Consider the following 19,036-nt stretch of genomic DNA (forward strand, 5'->3'; position numbering starts at 1 on the left):
AATTAATGTTCTTTGCAGTAGAAATTTTTAGTTTAAATAGCCTCATTTACATTGTGACGTAATTGTTGATTAGTTAACACACAGAAACATATGTTGGTAGAATAAAGGAAGATAACTGTATAATTTGTTTTTATTTATATTCCAGTGAAGTTACTTCACTAGGAACTTTTGTTAGCAAACAATTAAACCTATATTTTGATCAGTTACATGATTATTAGAACTACAATGAAATTTTTGTGTAATTCAAGTATTTTTTATAAATTACCTTTGTCTTAAAGATCTATTGAGTTAATTTAGATACAGAAAAAACAAAGTTAATTTCTCTACATGTTGTAACTAGATAAAAAACTTAAGTTAATCATCTTCTATTCAAAAAATTAAAGTATAAGTTACACTAGTCATGTTAAATCATGTAGTTACCACACTACTTTGAAAACTTACAAAAATTTAACATTTGATTTACCTGCATTCGATATGGTTTTAGGAAGATTATTAAATAAATAGCTAGTATAATGTTAGTAATATAAACCAAAAAATTTTGTATAAACTGATCATAAGAACTTAAGTTAATTTATTTTACAAAAATCAATTACCATAAGTAACTATATAGAGGGTTGCTATCTGTTAAAAAAAAAGGTTTTCTGAATTTGTTCCAGATTTTTGGAAACACAAGACTTTTTGTTCATTTATAATATGAAACTAAACAAAAAGTAAAAAACTTAAACAGTATAAAAATAGTAAAAAGATAGTGTAGTGCTACTTAAAATGTGTTTTATAATAACGAAAAAACTAAATGATACAAAAAAAATTATTGTGTTTGATAGGTTTTTTGTATCGAACCAAAATATCATTATTTCACAATATAATATTTTTTTAAATCCGAGCTTTTCCAAGATTGCTTTGTCACAACTATTGAATTCTAGGTTTTATGGCAACCCTGTTAGAAGCTGACCGTAAGAGTATATCCGGAGTCACAATGTGGATTTAGGTCAAAACGTTCTACCACTGACATAAATATTCTCTGTACGACAAAGCAATGAACAGAACATATTTTTATATCGCTTTCATCGACCTTTACTTTCGACCCTTTCACCTTACTAAAACTTTTGATTTGGTAAGTAGGGAAATGTTGTTTGCTATGTTGTTAAAGATTGGAAATGCTGAAAATTTTTCAACAATGTGAAGTCTTTTCATACAAACAAAAAGGGCAACCATCCAGTATGGTAGTAGTGATGATGATTCATTAGAAATCAAAAGTGGGTAAAGCAAGACTGCGTACTTACTCTAACTCTTTTTAGAATCTTTTTTCTCATGCTGGTAAAGCGCGCTTCTGGATCATCAACTACAGGAATTTAGCTCTAAACAATGGTTGCCTTTTCAACATTGCACGTCTGAGAGCAAAGCGAAATCTGAAGAATATCACACTACCTAATCTCCTCTTTGCAGAGAATGCTGCACTCGTAGCTCACTCTGTCAAAGATATTCGGACCTTACTAAGACAGTTTTAATCAGCATGCTCAGACTTCAGCCTTACAACTAGTCTTGAAAACTCAAAGCCCTAAGCCAAGGAGCAGATTAATCAAGAGCCAATGAAAAGGATATTGAAAAATTAAAAACTTCGTTTACCTTCACTCAAATGTTGCTTTAAACGCATCATTGGACACAGAAATCAATATTCAAATTTGTAAGGCGTCGGGCACTATTGCTCGTCTGGCTGCAAGAGTTTTGGGTAACAAAAAAGTTAACCACTCGCACAAAGGCTAACGTTTATTATGCCTATGTACAGTACTCTGCTATACGGTAGCGAAACGTGGACACTGTCTAGAACGCAAGAGAAAAAATCAACACCTTTCACCTACAATGTCTCTGTCGTATTATTAGATATGAATAGCAAAAAAATCACTAACAAAGTAACGTTGAAACGAACAGGTCAAACCACTATGTACTTTACCCTCAACGAGTGTTGGCTTATTCATGTTTTAAGGATGGGCGAAGAGTGAATCCCAAAGTCTATACTTTATAGTAAGTTGGTCGTAGGCAACTGTAACCGCGGTCCTCAAGTACTACGTTTTAAAGACGTCTGCAAGCGCGACATAAAGAACTTAAGTGTCATTAATGATGATTGGGAGGCACTTGCAAATTACCGCGACAAATGGTGATTTGAAATATACAAAAGACTGAATAAAGAGAAACTATTAGAAACCCAAGTAGTAGAAATTAGAATCAAGTTTAGTTTTGTCAATTTTGTTGCATCACTGTGTTCGAAATTGTACTTTTTTATTGTTTAACTGAACAAAATAAAATTTTAAGTACAAAACGCAGAGTTAATAGCTGGCCTATAACAATTATTTTGTGTGTTATTGTGGTAGGCTAATTAGTTTTTTATGTAAATTAGTAGTTTAGTGTTTTATAAGTTTGAAATTTAACCTGGTAAAACGTTAAGTTAAAAACTTTTTAAACTAAGTATAAATTAGTATTGAGATAGGTAGACAATTATTTATTCCTAAAAAAATAAATGTCCTAAATAAACAATTGTTGATGATAAACTTTAAAATCTTTTATTAATAATAGTATAAAAACTTGTAAATGTCAACAAATAATGACTCCTAAGGTGAAAATAACAACAAAGTTCATACTGTAATTTAATTTTTGGTAGTATAAGTTGTCATAATTTGAATTTTAGTAACACGAATTGTGAAGTTTGAGTTGTCATATAAAATTTGGAATATCGTGTTTACAATTTTCAGAATTTAAATGTGTTGGCCGTAATTTGAACTAACGTGATTTGAATTGTCAGAATGTCAGAAATATTGTCGTAGTTTAAATTGTCATAATTTAACTTGTGGATTTTTTATTGTCGGAACTTATGAAATAAAAATTTATTACTATCAAAATTGAAATGTCAGAATATAAAACCTTAATTATTAGTTGCCAGAAATTGAAGTCTAAATTGGAGTATTTACTTAGTTGATTAACAAATATTGCAGTATGAAATGTCAGAATTTACAATGTTGTAGTTTAAACTGTCTTGCACCCAAAATCTTCATATTCTATTTAGCTGATTAACTTCTATAGTAATCGCATAGCTGTGCTTGTGTAAAATTAGCAAAACCCAATCAATATAAACAAAATTTACTTGTGTAAAGCATTCAACGGTTTACAACTTTTATTAGTATTATTTTATTGAAAACAGACTTTAGCCATAAATCAAATGTTAAGTTTATCTTTATAAAAATTCTATTAAATATGTAACTAATCTATATGCTGTTCCTTGAGTGAGTGTAAACTCAAATAAGTTGAAAACAATAAAGTTTTTAGAAATTTTATTTCAATTTAAATACTAATCTTTAGCTATTACCTGATTAGCTTGAGTAGTTCTAAACACACAACCACTACTTCGGTGTTTCACATGCTTAGCGGCAATTGAAGGCACTCGAGCAAGAGATATAGATTTTTTTAAATTTCGTTCCAACCGTTTCATTTCTTTTTGCTCAGACTCCAACTGTGATTTTTCAAGTGTATTAAAATAAAATTTTATTAACTACTACTTAACCTACTTTTGAATTTCTGTATTAAGATATAGAATAACCAATCATTAAGCTGCATAATTAAGTTCTTGGAAAAATTCAACAACTTGATAAATTTCAAAATTTATGTTTTTTTATTAAACTTTTAGTGCTGGTACGATTAGCTAAAATACCGGTAAAACAGTTCGTTATTAAATAAGTTTGTTTTGAATAACCAAACTAGCTACTACTTTAGGAATCAATTAACTTTATTATTTTAGAAGTTAAGCGAATGGTACCGTAGTGGTAGCATAGTATTATTTTTGCTTCATACTATTATAAACCTACTATATTGCTAAGTTATTGGACATACCTGGTTTATACTTAACCTAAGATGAAAAAAAAACTGTATGTAATAAGCGACAAATATTGATTTTAAAACGGCTGTTGCATATTTATATCTGTATAATATAACGGCAATGTCACGTTAAATCTCATATTCCATAGCTGGTCAAACAACAATAAACTATTTTTAAATGACTTATTTTTTATTCAAAGATTCTGATAATTGGCCGCAAATTAGACATGCCTATTTTTACTTTACTGTCGGTTATATTAAAACGTTAATGCTGTTAAAAATTTGCGGTTTAGCTATAAACTTAGACTTAAAAATACACTAAATTGCAAGCTTGTATATTATGAAATAAAACACAATATCTAATGATAATAGAACATAATTACATACTCATAAAAAAATGATAAAACAATGTCATTATATCTTTAAAACCGTTATTCGGTCATATTTTACTTTGTATATATCGACTATCTTTATTCAAACAGCATTTTCTTGCTGTTCGAACTGAATTTTCTTGCGGTAAAGATCATTTCGTTTAATAATAGACTGTGAAAGTTTAGTTATATTTTAATATGATACTAATAACAAATTAAGAAATTAAACATATACTTTATTCATCAATATGATCAAATTTGTCACTAACTTATACTTTTCATGACATTAACAGTCTAGCACTGTTGATAATTTAAAGATTTAGAACGTGATCAAAATTTTGGATTAATTAAAAAGTTCAGGATATAGAATACCAAATATTGAAACTTAGCATCTGACATCAAAAAATTATCTTGTTATATTGAAAAGTGTAAAAAAAAAGTTGTGATAAAGATAGATAGTTTTTAAGAGTTCTAAATACTATTTAAAAAATATTTACCTTGAAGGCTTGTGAGTTCTTGTCCGAAAAAAACTTAAGTACTTCGTCAACAACATTTTTAACCTGAGATGACCAAGGAATCGCAGCCTTTTTTGCTAACATCAAACTTACTTTGGCTTTTCTCTGAAATTTCATGAAAATAAACATGTGTTAACTTTTTATTCCTTTTTAACAAATACAAGACAAGCTAATGATATCATCTACAATACATCAATACTATATTACCTTAATTAGGTTTTTTACCTTTACAATGTTTGTTGAACTAAGTAAAATAAATATCAAACAAACCATGTTACAGCTGATGCTTGATACAAGTACTGATGCTTTTCTCTCAGTGAGAGTTGGAAATGCTTCATAAACTTTCTTTATTTTATTTAACAGGAAGTTCTGAAAAGTTTGTCGACTTAAAGACTAAAATGTATCTTTATACTTTTAAGTAGACACGGTTGCCACTCGTTTTTTCAAAAAATTTTCCAGGTTTTCCATATTTCTTCCAGGTTTTTAAAAGTACACATTTTTAAGTCTATTTTTAGTTTTAAGTTAATTTCTAATAAAGAAACTGTGTTAAATAGTATAAAGACATTGAAAAGATACTGTTAAGTTACTTTAAATGTGTTTTTTAATAAAAAAATTTTGATGATGACAAAAATATCTTATTTATATGATAGATTTTTTGTGTCAAATCAAAATTTTACCACTGAAGATGTTAAAATTCCAGGTTTTTCCAGTTTTTTCAAAATTTCTCAAATACCAGGTTTTTCCAGGTTATTTTTGCCTAAATTATCGAATTCCAGGTTATTCCAGGTTTCCAGGTAAAGTGGCAACCCTGAGTAAAATAAAATCTAAGATGAGACTGATGCAAGCAAGCATTTATTACATAATTAATATTAACTTGACTAACAATAATTGAATTCTTTCAATCTAAAATTTAAAAAAGAAGCAAGTTGTATTTTAATAAATTTTTTATGCTTTTGTTTTATTATTTAATTAAATAAATGCTATGAAAATTTCTAAACTAACTTGAACATATGTGGAAATTATATGATCTAAATCTAGTTTGTTTTCACGAACATACGGTTTTATGGTGGTTTGCAGGTAAGTAGGTATTGATTCTGGTGCTGCACATTTGTCCAACATCCTGTAAGTCAGTGACTCACATGTTTCCTAAGTAATTTTTCGTATTAACTTAAATATAGTTTCTTTTTTGAAGTATAACAGTTATAAAGATAGAAGTGACAAAATACATTATAAGTTTTTTAACTTAGTTATTTATATCAACTTAGTTTTCAAATAAACTAAACATTTTTTTACTAAATAACTTTATTTAAACACAATCAAAGCATTTTTTAACTTATCAAAAGATATGTTATTGTCAACAAAAGGTTAAACTATAATAAAAATAAAACAAACATTACTTTAAAATTTTAAAGAAATAATTTTTGATATCATACTTTACTAAAAGACTTTCAAACTTAAAACGCAGAAGCTTTTTTTTATTATACTTTTATCAACATAAAACTAAATTAAAAATTTTAATATAAATAAATATTCATGCGAATATGAATGTAGGAATATAGTATAAAATATAAAATAGTCTAAAAAAATATATTTTAGCCAAACCATTGTAAGTTCTTTCAATGAGACTTTGCACTGGTAACTGCTGTGTAATACCATTAGCCTTTCTAACTTAGTTACCAGAGCTCTAAGTTTGGATACAGCTGGAATATTACACTTCAGTACAAGAAGTGTTCCTGACATATGTTCTCTATAAAATAATATTTTTCATTTATTAAATGTATACTTTAGTTTAAAAAAAATATTTTTGTATGGTTTCTAAACCTAGTTATAAGTGAATATAAAATATAAAATAATAAACCAAATTTTCTTAATTACAAGTATTTAAATAAATATCAATACAAATAAATTTTATCAAAAAAATACAACAATATAAAAATATACATCAAAACAATGGATTATCATTACCCAAGGAAACCATTATTAGAAAGGTTGTGAACTATAGTAAAAAACATGCTGGACAGTTTATGACCATTGTTAGGCCAATTAACGTTATCAGTCTCTTCCAACGACGTGCTTCGTTCATACACCCAGTCTGATACTATCTAAGATGTGACATTATTAACTAAATAATAACAGTTATAAAAAATAAAAGTATCTGATTTGATTTGAATGGTCAAATAGCTAACTTAGTAAAGTTTTAAATTATAAAATTACTACTTTAAATAGTATAAAAAGTATTAAAGTTGTAATTTTATTAACATTATCTCTCTCTGTAAATTTGATTTATACACATTTAATTAGATTATTCCAAAAAATATATAAATAGTAAAAATAGTCATAAAAATTACAAATTAAAACCAGGATTTGTTTAGTAATCAAGCTAAAAAGAGTTAATTTGAAAATTAATATTTCTAATAGAAAGATAATAATTACAAAACAACCTTAATTGTTTATATTTATATAATGAAAAACACAAAAAATATATATATCAATGTTTTAAGCTGACTTGTATAGCATGTTGCACATTAGATTTAAGTACAAGTGGAATGATACATTGAAGCCAAACACATATCTCGCTCATTTCAGTGGCACGTGGAACTTTATCCATCATTTGTTTAAACCTGTATTAGTAATTTACATATTTCAACTTACATCCGTTTTTCAGCATTTTTGTTTTTTCATTGGCTCCATTCAAAAATATTTAAATAACCGCATGAAAATTACATAATTAACTCTAAATTTTTCAGCTAAGTTTGTATGTTTTAATTTAAAATAAATTTTAAACCTAAGTAACATATTATAAATAATTCATACTTACTAAAAAATTTCTATCAAAGCAAATAATATACATTACAATTAACCTCACATAATAGTGAAATATTTAAAAACTAAAAAGTTTCAAACATGGATGATTGTTTTTTGTTTTTTTTTAATGGTTACTCTTATTTCTTTAAGTCAAAACTGTAATATAAAACACACAATAAACCTGGATACATCTTTTTTAAGATGTTCCATCATTTCAGCAGCGTGTCTTTCGAACAAAATAACTACTTTTTTAAGACAGCCTTTCATAAGAAACATTGCAACTATTTGAGGCAGTGGGTAAGATTTAAATAGAGGCCATTCAATTGTCAAATCACCAATTGATGTAAATTCCAACTGGAAGGTAGCAAGCAAAACCATTTGCTGAGTAACCTACAAAAAGTTTGTTAAGGTATTCAAAGTTAGAAACTTCATTTAAAAAGCTTGTTAACTATGTAGAACACTTTGAAGTAAAAAAAAATATTTTTAAACTTTGAGCTTTAAACTATTCAGTAATATTAAAATTAAGATAAAGGAGACTCAGTTTTAGTGAAAAGTATTTATCAAGATTAATCAAGTACCTCTTGTAATTAACGTCTTACAACAACAAAAACTAATTACTTTGCAAATGTATCTTTGAACTATTTTTTTTTCTTGATCACTTAGTTGGTGGCAATTTGTTGAGCACTTATTAAGGTACTGATGGCAACTTGTAATTATCAAATGTGAAAGTCCACCATCACTATCTACATTCGGCTGCAAATTTAGTTCCAACAAACTCTCACACACGTAAATTGGGTCGTCTAAAAGTCTGAAAATACTTTTAATTTAACTTAATTATACCAACCTTATTATTTTTACTCATTACTCACATTATTAGATTGTTTTCACTCACTAGTTTCAACATTTTAAAAAAGAATAAAAATATTTAATAAGTGCTAAAACACATACTTAAGATAAAACTATATTTTTAATCCTGCTAATTTAGCAAAATACAATGTAAAGCAGAGGAACTTATTCTATTATGGTATGTAGAAAAATTATTTATATTTTCAATCTTAAATTTTGAAAAGTATGACAACATTTTCTGTAACAACTTAAACATTCTTTTATAGAGAATTTAATTTTAAACTAAAATCCTAAAACAGACTAAATCATAAATCAATAATTAATTATCCTTCTATCAACAATGAAACACTAGTTTCCTCAAGTTTTAACTTGTTGTTACCACTTTTTAGACCATGGTAGCTCAAGCATATCAATGAGTTTTATTGTAGACGTAGGTTTTACATTGTGTATCTAATGCATTTTTATATTACCAAGGTAGCATTTTGTATTTAGTCGTATTTGTTAATTGAGTATTTTTAGTTATGTAGTTTATAATTTTTAACCTGTATATTATTGACTTTATCGTTGATTGTTTAATTTTATAAAAATCACAAACTAACTAGACTAATCATTACATCAAGTAGTAGAGGAAACTTAAGTTAGTACTTCAAGACGAATGAGTTTTTATTATGTTAGCTTTTGAAAGCCTTTAATACATAACGGACTGGACTTATTAGACACATACTTTTGCGGGTCAATTTATTTTTCTAAATTAATACTAAAAAAAATCTACCGACCAAATTCAAAAACTAATCATGAAAATATAACCTTTAAACTTAATCACAATTTAATTTGTACCAGTATTTTGAAAGTTTTTTTTTTATTAATAAAAATTCTTATTTTACTTTTAACTTTTATCTTTTTGAGTAAAACTTTTGAGTAATACCAAATATTACAATAAAATACAAATAATTGAACACTGTTGGCTTCAGTTTATTTATAGTAAAAACTAAAATGATTTGGTTTAAAACAAAAAGCTTCATAGAATAGTTTTTTTAAGTTAAATAAGTTGCGGGCCATGTATTGCCATACTCATACCTTTTAGATAAACAGATAACAACAAGCACTACTAGATTCAAATAGTACCAACTAGTTTTAAAAACTGATGACAATATTTTTTATAATAAAACTAAATAAACTAAAAAAATTAAAATTTAAAATACAACTGTGCAACTTTTAAGCTATAATTTGTTTAACTAGTAACATTCTAAAAAATTATTACAAATTTTTTTAATACATAAAGTTTTATAACTTTAATTAGTAAATTATATTAAAAGTAATAAACAAACAAACTTATCCATGTCTTTGCTTATTTCGTCAAGAAGTTTTTTGATATTTTGAGGATCAGTTTCATCTTCTAATAATTCAACTTCATACGCAAACTTGTGTCTGAACATCACCTATTAACTTTAAATTGTTATCATGAACTTGTATTCTAAATTTCTAATAAAAACTACATATAATTTTTTGAAATTAATTATTATGTTTTAAAGTATAACCACTATTTAGTGCTTTTATCTTCAAAAGTCTACTGTCTACTTATTCTTTAAAATACTGATCGCTTCAAGGTCAGTAGGTAACATACGATCCAATAACGAAAATCTCTGGCCTGAGATGTGTTTTTAGTTTGAGAAAATTTGAAAAACAAAAAAAAGTTTAGATTTTTTATAGTAGCATTTTGAATGTGTTATCAAAAATAATAACATCATTGTGCATAATAAATTATTTTTGATTGTAAACTTTGCTTTTGAAGAGATATTTTTAAAGGTCAATTTTTTTAATTATGCGGACCGTTAAAATATATTTCTAACTGGACCGGCCGGCCCGTCAAAGACTTTTTATGGTAAATCGCTAGGATTTTTATTAACAAACGATTAGCTTGAAATTTTGAATATTTATATTTTAAAACTTATTTTAGTTAGCCATACCTAAAAGAATTTAATTTTACAAAATTAAAAATGCGCATGTAGATCTAACTATTAAGAATATAATGGTGAATAATTTTTCAACACTTATAAAAAAAATATAAACCACAACACATAACTAATAAAACTTGAATTATCAATGCTTAAATTGTCCGAAAACTTTAAAACAAATGGCCACCCGATCTGTCAAGCAGGTAAGTCAGACGACTGTAGTATCGATCGACTTTTAGGCTCCCATGCCGATAAGGAAAGCAGGGTAGATGAGGTGTCAGAATAAACTTAATTTTTTATATTACTCTTTTATAATATCAACAATACTATGGAAGTAAAAAATCAATCCGAGGCTGTTTAAAAAGGTTCTGGCAAATTTCACAAAAACAATTTTATAAAAACTTATTTTTTTCTTTCACGATACCTTTACATTTAACATCAGTGGTGGTTATCCTTAACTAGACTTAAAAAACTTAATATACACTTATTGATTCAAACTCAACCCTGTTTTGTAAATGAATGTAAAAAATTTAAGTATAGAACTTCTTAACAAACATAGTATTAAACCGCAAATAGTACCTTTTTGTCCAGCCCAAATTCTTCAGCAAGTCGTTCAGCTTCATCAAACAAACCAATAGATATTAGTCGTTTAAGTCTACTTTCAGGGGAAATTTCTACAATACGATTTAAGTCCATTAGGTATTGTGAAAATTTCATTCGCTTGGTAGGAGAAGATTCATCATCTTTACTTTGGTCTTGATGACGACTATATATGAAAAAAAAAAATTTCTAAAAACTTTCTTATAATAAACATAAATGTTTACTTTTAATAACAAAATAAAATTTGACAGTTTTAAGTATAAAATAATAGCTTCGGTATGATGATTAAAGCATACCTAATTCAAGTATAGTTTTTAGAGTTAGTACACAAAGATTATTACGCACATAACAGTCATTCAAGCTTGCAGTTCACATTTTGCTATGGAATACATATAAGATACTTACAGTAACGATTAATGAGTAATTAAGTCAACAAAAAAAAATATTTTAAAGTATGCAAATAAGATTTTCCAGACATATTAATAGTTGATCTTGTACACATATTTAAGGTCATAAAAGACCAAAGTATTTTTTCTATGAACATCGGCTCTTACTGAGCTTAAAACGTGAAGTATAAGTAAATATTTATAGTATACAAAACAGTCAACTAATTTTTGAGATCAAGTCCATTTTGTATAAAACCGTATAAATGGAACTATCTTAATTATCAGTTTTTGAGAAAGCTCAAAATTCAAATATTTCTTTATTTTATGTAATAGTAACAAATTATACAGTATCTTTTTTTAACTACACTAACACATGTTTCTGTGTGTTAACGGATTAACACACTTCAACGGAGTTATGAAAATGAAGGAAGTACTTCTTTCATTTATATAATGAAATTTATAGAAGTACTTCCTTCATTTTCATAGCTCCGTTGAAGTGTGTTAATCCATGTTTAAGTGTAATAAAAGAAGGATACTGTACAATTTTTTGTTATTATATATTCCAGTGAACTTGTTTCGCTAGGATCTTTTGTTAATAAACGATTAAATTTATATTTTGAATAGTTATATTTTATGTAATGATATTGAGTTGAACAATTTAGGTTGTTAAAAAAAAAAACATTTTATTTCAATTTTATAAATATTTACAATTTATTTTTCATTTATTTAGTGTTCAAACAACCGAAAAAAAAAAACTTTTTTAATATTAATAACTAGACTACCAGTTGCTTTTTAGTGTTTACTGAAGTTAAATAGGTTACTTATAGAAGGCGCAAAGTAAACAAGTACAAAAAGACTATTTCATTAAAAATCTATACCCTTCTACAACTTTTTAGCAAATGCTGTTAAACTATTCAAATTTAATCTCTAAAAAATAAAATATTTTCGACTTGTTATTAAAAATATTATTTTATTATTACTAAATTTTTTTTCAAGTATAAGCAAAACAAAGACTTTTTCTTTATTTTTTGCCAAAAAATAATCTAATTTTCTAATTATTCTTATAAACTCTGTCATATTGTTCTAAATTGCAAGGACATTTCCGAAAAACTGAGGTCTGAAGTTTTAAAATAGTAGATAGATTTTTAGTAAAATTTTTAACTTTAGACAAAATTGATGACGAAAAAATTGCAGTCCATACGTCTGTATTAGAAATTTTCAACAAAAATGACTATAACTCAAAAACTAATTGAATTTTTTATATTGTATAAAAAAACTGACTTGTAGTTCTTACGTTAAGTTTCATATGAGAGTCAATTTTAATTTCAATATAAAATGTAGTACCTCCACCTATGACCTTAATTAACAACTTCATAATGATAAAACTAGATTAAGTTTTACAAAAAAAAAGGCTATCTAACACAAACTTTAGATTTGTATTTATAATTAGCCTTAGCTGACCTGAGTAAGCCTCAGCTTTTTTAATAATCCAAACTATTACAGTGCTTATTCACTTATCCGGACAGATTTAGTCAGAAGAAAATTCAAAAAATTTACAATGTTAATCACTAATATTTTTATATTATACAAATATTTAAGCTCATTATTGGTGTCAGCCAGAAGCCAAGCCAGAAAAAGTGTCAAAACTTATTAAATTTCGTGAGTTTTCTGCTGAAAAACGTGAAAAAACTTAAAAAAAGAAACTTCTACTCTTTCTTATTTTAGTAAAACTTCCAATAAAAACTAGTTTATTAGGAGTAACATGTTTCCATTAAAGTGACTTTAAACTTAGTCAAAGTTTTTCTTTATGTCTGTTTTTTTTTTGTTTAATTTTTTTTTTTTTAGAGAGGTAGGTTAACATTATTTTGTTTTGAAAGATAAATTTGATTTAGATTTTCTCTCAAACAAAAATTTATATTTTTTTTAAACTAATAGTTAGAGCAGGTTAAATAAATATATCTTTCTTGGTTGAGTTTATTCACAAACTAATTAAAAGAATGATAAAGTCTGTAACACAAAACATAGTTAAACTAGGTAAATACTTATACATCTCCCCCCAGATTTTATCTACGAAGGAGATAAAATGGTAAATTTACCTAGCGAAACAAAATTATTTTAAAACAATTAGTTACAACTTAAACACATTTTTCAGGTCTAAAATTCAACGAAACTAAACTCAAAAAGACAAAACATTTAAAAAATTACGATTAACTTAGTTCACTATTAAATGATTTGTTAAAATAAACAAAATGTAACAAAAATTTGAGACTTAATCTTAACTTTTTTTTCACTTTGCTGAATACAAGCATTCAAAAACTTAATTGCTTCAGCGATTTGAACTTTTTAACTTTGAAGAACGAAACCACACGTCATTCATCTAACCATCTTGAAACTTCACTTCATTTGCTGATTATTATCTTTATCATATTTTCGACTTTAAACAAAGTAGAAGGTGCATTACTGATAGCATTGAACACTGACGAAATACTGCTACACTTATTTTCCAAATACTCGATACCAACCAACAGTTCGAATTTTTGAAATTCAATCTCTGCGTCCTCATCCAAGATCACTTTGAACAGATGGCTGTTAGACTAGTCTGCTGCAAAGTCAACTATAAACTTTAGGACGTCACCATTGGACTGAAACTCATTCATTAGACAATAAAACATTAATTTACAGTGAACATTCCAACTTGACAATAATTGAATATCAGCAACATCGGTGGCACGAAGCTTTTAAAAAGCATCGTAAAGTCTTACACGGAAACGCTGCAAATAATCCGATAATTTCACACACTCATCCCGAACACATTGTTGTTCGCAGTAAACTTTGGCTGTCTGTTTGCTTTTCTGTAGAAAATATAAGTCAAGAAAATATAGATCAAAGCAAATCCGAGCCATTCCAGTTCAACATCAATTTTGAAGAAAACCATTAGTACAGAAGGAAATTACACAATGCTTCACAAAAAGAATCTTCCTTCTATAAAAACATGGAACATTAAAACTTTTCTTGACATCTTTTTCTCAACCTTACAGAAAAGACAAACTTTTACAGTTGTATGTTTGCCTTTCTCAGATAAGGGATATTACTTAGAGATTTGCAAACAGGAGGGGTAAATCGTCTCAGAAACTTACGATTTTGAGCAGTTAAGCGACCTGATCCATCAACTTTGACAACACATTGATGGCAGTCCTTCACTTCCACCACCACTCCACTATTCCCCCACTTGCTAGGAAAGTTACCTGTTCGATTTAGTATCACGACATGATCACCGCAATTCAAAGGTGGCAAAGATTTTGTGTTCTCACTTATATTTTCCAGAGACTTAACAAAACGAATACTGAGAGATTCTTTCTTTTTATTCCAAATGTCTTGCCACATTTTTGAGATCTGTGGGTTATTGTAAGTCATAACACTCTTTCTGACGTAAGGTAATGACTTCTTATCATTTGGAGGTAGGTGAGGATTGCTTTGGGAGTTTTGCAGTTTTCGTCGCCATCCAGTGTGTAGAAATACATTTTTCTGTCCCTGTACCTCCTTTTTCTTCTTGACGTTTTTACGCTCGAACATATTTTTCCTACGACCTTGGCTGCAAAAGTTAACTAAGTTTTGTGTATACAATCCACCAACTACAAGTGCATTTGACTCATCAGCATAATTTTGGTGACTTTGATAAACATTTTTACGGGACTTTATCCAACATTGTTTGCAGGCAAAACACTCAACATACCTCATACTTTTACTGCTCCAAACAAATTTATCAGTTGATTTATTACATATGCCACAGGATATTTTACCATTTGGTTTTTGTGTGGTTTTCTTTGAGGATTTGTATGAGAAAACTGAGGCTGTAACAGCAGGTTTCGACATTGCATCACGTGCCATCTCTTTGCCTTCAATAAAACCGATTGTCTCATTGACATTTCTTTCATCTAGATTTTCCCATCCTAGTACCTCTTTACGGATATCCTCATCCACTAAACCTGTTACCATGACATCTTTTAGGATTATGTCTGTAAAATCTATCATTTGATTACAGCCATCCTTTGGGCATTTACATGTGTACGAGCATGTACTGGCTTTTCCCTTTAAGCGGGCGGCAAATGATCTAGTATTTTCAGTCAAATCCTGTCTTGCACTAAGAAAGTCTGATCGTCGTACAACAACTGAAACAGGAATAACTGCAAGCTGCTTGATCCTCCTTAAAAGCTCTTGCTCACTTAAATTTACTACATCTCCATGTCCCTTCAGAATAGCATCCCCTAGATCTTCCTCACAGCACTGGTACAGTTGACGGCGTTTTTCTACATCTGTCATCTCTATGCTATCTTTAAAAATAGTCCACTTTTGTACAAATATGTTCCAACCCTCTTCAGTGCAGTCTGTCCCTATTCGAGGACGGTCCATCTTTGGAGGCTTTGGTTTTAAAAAATTTGCACTAATGTGAACATTGTTGTGAATGATAAGCAAAGAGGCAACTACAGAAGAATCGACATCTGGTGTTTCATATGTGCAACTCTCAAGGGGGCATTTAATCACAGGCATTGTTGATTCAATTCAGCTTGACTTTATCATAAATAAATATATCTTTCTTGGTTGAGTTTATTCACAAACTAATTAAAAGAATGATAAAGTCTGTAACACAAAACATAGTTAAACTAGGTAAATACTTATACACAGGTGAAATTACAAATGATGAGTTTTACTCGCTTGACCCTCTTAAAGCGTATATCGTTGCAGAGGATTAGTAAATTTGATAATTTTCTACCTTAGAAAATAATTTAATTATCTAAAATTAAGCTACTATTATTTATCATTTTATTATATACTACTTGTATTAATATGTATTTGTTTCTACCATAACACTTTTATTATGCATTGCATTATATGCAGCAGTTAATGAAAAAAATGATTTTTGTACTTATCCGGATTTTTGGTTACCCGGACATGTTTACAGAAAAATCTTGCCTAACGTGTCCGGATAGGTAAATAAGCACTGTAGTACCTTGGTTTAGCAGCAACTCTGCTTAAAATAAGCATAATAAAAAATTATTATGTATTTAAAAAAAATATTTTAGATAACTAAAAATTTTATAGCTCATTTCATAATTTCAACTCCACGAAACAAACAGTTTCTCCTACTTTAAGGCTATAGGGGGGTCTAACTTTCCAAAAGTAATTCTTTTGAAATGAATAATGAATAACTTCTTGGAACGGTGTTAATTTTTTAACGCAGCGAAACGTGCGACAGTTGAATAAAACAAGGACTGTGAAAACTGTTGTTATTTTTGTGTGATATTAACAAAATTACTTAAGAAGTTTTTTTTTCCTTTTCTGATTATATATATTGTAACCTTAATTTAATAAAAACTTATTTGTTTTCTTACTTCTAAGCATTTTAAATTCAACTACACAAATTTATTAAAAAAAAACAAAAAAAAGTTCAAGTCATTAGCTAAAATTAATTCAAAAAAAATTATAAATAAAATGTTGCGTGCGTATACAATTAATAAATAAAAAATTCAATTTCTTTATACAAACTTTGTTTGAATGAACCAGCAGTTTCCGTCTAAGAAGTTCCCACCAATTAATTGGGCATTTACATCGCAACGGTCAGAAAATACCTGAGATAAACAAAACTTTGGTTGCTTAAATTATTGAGTTTGTCCGTTAAAAATTATAAAACCTACAAAACTAATAAATTATTTTTATGTAAGTTTAAGGTATACCAAACATCACGTATCATAAAAGTAAAATTAGCATAAGCATTATAATATAGGAAACTTTCTAAAATAGTGTTAAGATAAAAACTTTTTTTTTAAACTACACAGACTTTTAAAAAATCAAAACACTTTTTACTTCAATATATAAAACATGTGTAGCTTTAAACTTGGATTAAGTATAATTTTGAGCTATGAAACTGTAATTCAGAACAAAAAAACACCTCCTTAAACTCAGGCAAAGTAAAAACTTTCAAGGTTTTTGATTCCGTGGATAACTCGTTATTTAAAATTCCAAACAACTTCGAACATTTTGACCTTAAGTAATTATTAGTTTGTTAGACATTTAACAATATACTTATGAATTAAAAACTAAGTCTAACAAAGCACACAAAACTAATTTAACAACTATGTTAAAACGTACTTGACTTTATCTTGAACTTGGGAGTGAACAATTACATTTATATCTTCAAACTGATACTGAGGCCACCAATTTTCAAGTAATAAACCATTTAAACTGAACTGATATAATCTTCCCTTAAAAATTATAAACATACTAAGTAAAAGCACGCTCTTTTGAAGATTGTATGCTTTAAAAATCTATAACATAATAACTGCTTACTAAGTCATCAATCGCAAAGACAGATGAAAACGCATGAAATACTTTTTTGAATCCCAACATCATACTGCATCCTGTGACTGTATGCAAGGTTTCCTTACTTATGCAGCACTCTTTCTGATATTCAATTTTTCCACTGAGCATAGACGACAACTCATTTTTCACATACATTTGAAGAGGAAAGTTGCTATTATTCTGCAAACATTGTACTATTAAATTTGACCAGAGAAATTTTGAAATAAATAGAAATTTTCACATTAAACTATTCTAAATATGTTAAAACAAGTGGTCAAAAATAATTTATAGATGTTAAGGAGAAAAGGCTTTTAAGGCCAAGGGGGTGTAGGAAATTTCAAATTCCGACAATTAAAATGTTAACAATTCAAACTGCAATATCTTAAACTTCAACTATTCAAATTTTGTCAATTAAGATAATGACATGTCATTTTTTGCAATACAAACGAATTTGCAGCCATTGACGATGAAAGCAGTCATGTGTTCTAAGATTAAACTTTAGAAGAGCTAACTACTTTTTGAAGAACAATAAGCAGTATTGGAAATTAAGACATCAAATAAGAATGAGCAATTAGATGTTCAAAGATTTAATCAAATTTCACAAGCTAACAATAATATTGATAACTTTTATACAACGTTTGTTATTTTAAAACTTCTTAAGCATAAGATAAAGTCTACTTGAAATAGCTTTAAAAATATTTAGAAAACAAAATTGATAACAATAAAAAAAAAGTCTGCTAGACCTAATAAACAAGTTACTCAAGCAGACATGTTTTCAAAAAGATCTAGATCTAAATGATTGGGTTGTTAGCTCTAAAAAGAAATGAATCTAACATGCTTTAAAAAGGTTTGTCAAATGTTTTTGAGAATTTTCTTCTAAGTATTCAAAAGTTTAAGTTTTTGGGTCTATTTTTAGTTTAAAATTAAGTTTAAGGTGAAAATCTTTAATCTGTATTAAATCTGTATTAATTAATAATTTAAAGCTATTTTAAATGCATTTTTTTAATAAAAAAATTTAATGATTCCAAAAAAATTATCTTTATGATAGATTTTTTGTGTCAAACCGAAATTTCATTACTAAACATGTAAAAATCTTTAAATTTCTAGGTTTTTCCAGGTTTTTCGAGGTTTTTTGGTCATTTTTCTACAAATTTTCAGGTTTTTTATTCTCAAATTCTAGATTTTTCCAGGTTTTTTTAGCCTAAATTGTCAAATTCCAGATTTTTCCAAGATTCCAGGTTTTTTGGCAACCCTGTTAAAACAAATATTTTTAGACTTTTTATAATAACAATTTTTTTTAAATAACACAAAAACATTAAAAGAAGTTGTTTTAATAG

The 19,036-nt window shown here is 27.5% G+C and overlaps 1 protein-coding gene and 1 long non-coding RNA gene across 2 annotated transcripts in view; both read right to left on the reverse strand.

The window, feature by feature from the left end:
* The window catches only part of LOC145838905 (kinetochore-associated protein 1-like), a 43,335-nt gene extending 33,498 nt beyond the window's left edge, over positions 1-9,837 (reverse strand). Inside the window, exons 1-10 of the mRNA XM_082946525.1 lie at positions 9,734-9,837; positions 8,174-8,363; positions 7,737-7,945; positions 7,257-7,371; positions 6,716-6,852; positions 6,428-6,497; positions 5,753-5,896; positions 5,021-5,119; positions 4,733-4,855; positions 3,359-3,502 (exon numbers count right to left, since the gene is read on the reverse strand). Coding sequence (XP_082802651.1) covers positions 3,359-3,502; positions 4,733-4,855; positions 5,021-5,119; positions 5,753-5,896; positions 6,428-6,497; positions 6,716-6,852; positions 7,257-7,371; positions 7,737-7,945; positions 8,174-8,363; positions 9,734-9,837 — 1,335 coding nt within the window. The remainder of the gene's footprint in view (positions 1-3,358; positions 3,503-4,732; positions 4,856-5,020; positions 5,120-5,752; positions 5,897-6,427; positions 6,498-6,715; positions 6,853-7,256; positions 7,372-7,736; positions 7,946-8,173; positions 8,364-9,733) is intronic.
* Positions 9,838-11,010: 1,173 nt separating this feature from the next.
* On the reverse strand, positions 11,011-17,344 carry LOC145839584 (uncharacterized). Its single transcript, XR_014370075.1, has 3 exons — positions 17,290-17,344; positions 16,887-16,969; positions 11,011-11,122 (listed from the first exon to the last, which is right to left on the reverse strand). It is a non-coding gene; the product is annotated as an uncharacterized LOC145839584 (long non-coding RNA).
* Between the last annotated feature and the right edge of the window lie 1,692 nt (positions 17,345-19,036).

This window comes from Thalia democratica, chromosome 6 (assembly GCF_965202585.1).
Source record: "Thalia democratica chromosome 6, ktThaDemo2.hap1.1, whole genome shotgun sequence".
Classification (NCBI taxonomy): domain Eukaryota; kingdom Metazoa; phylum Chordata; class Thaliacea; order Salpida; family Salpidae; genus Thalia; species Thalia democratica.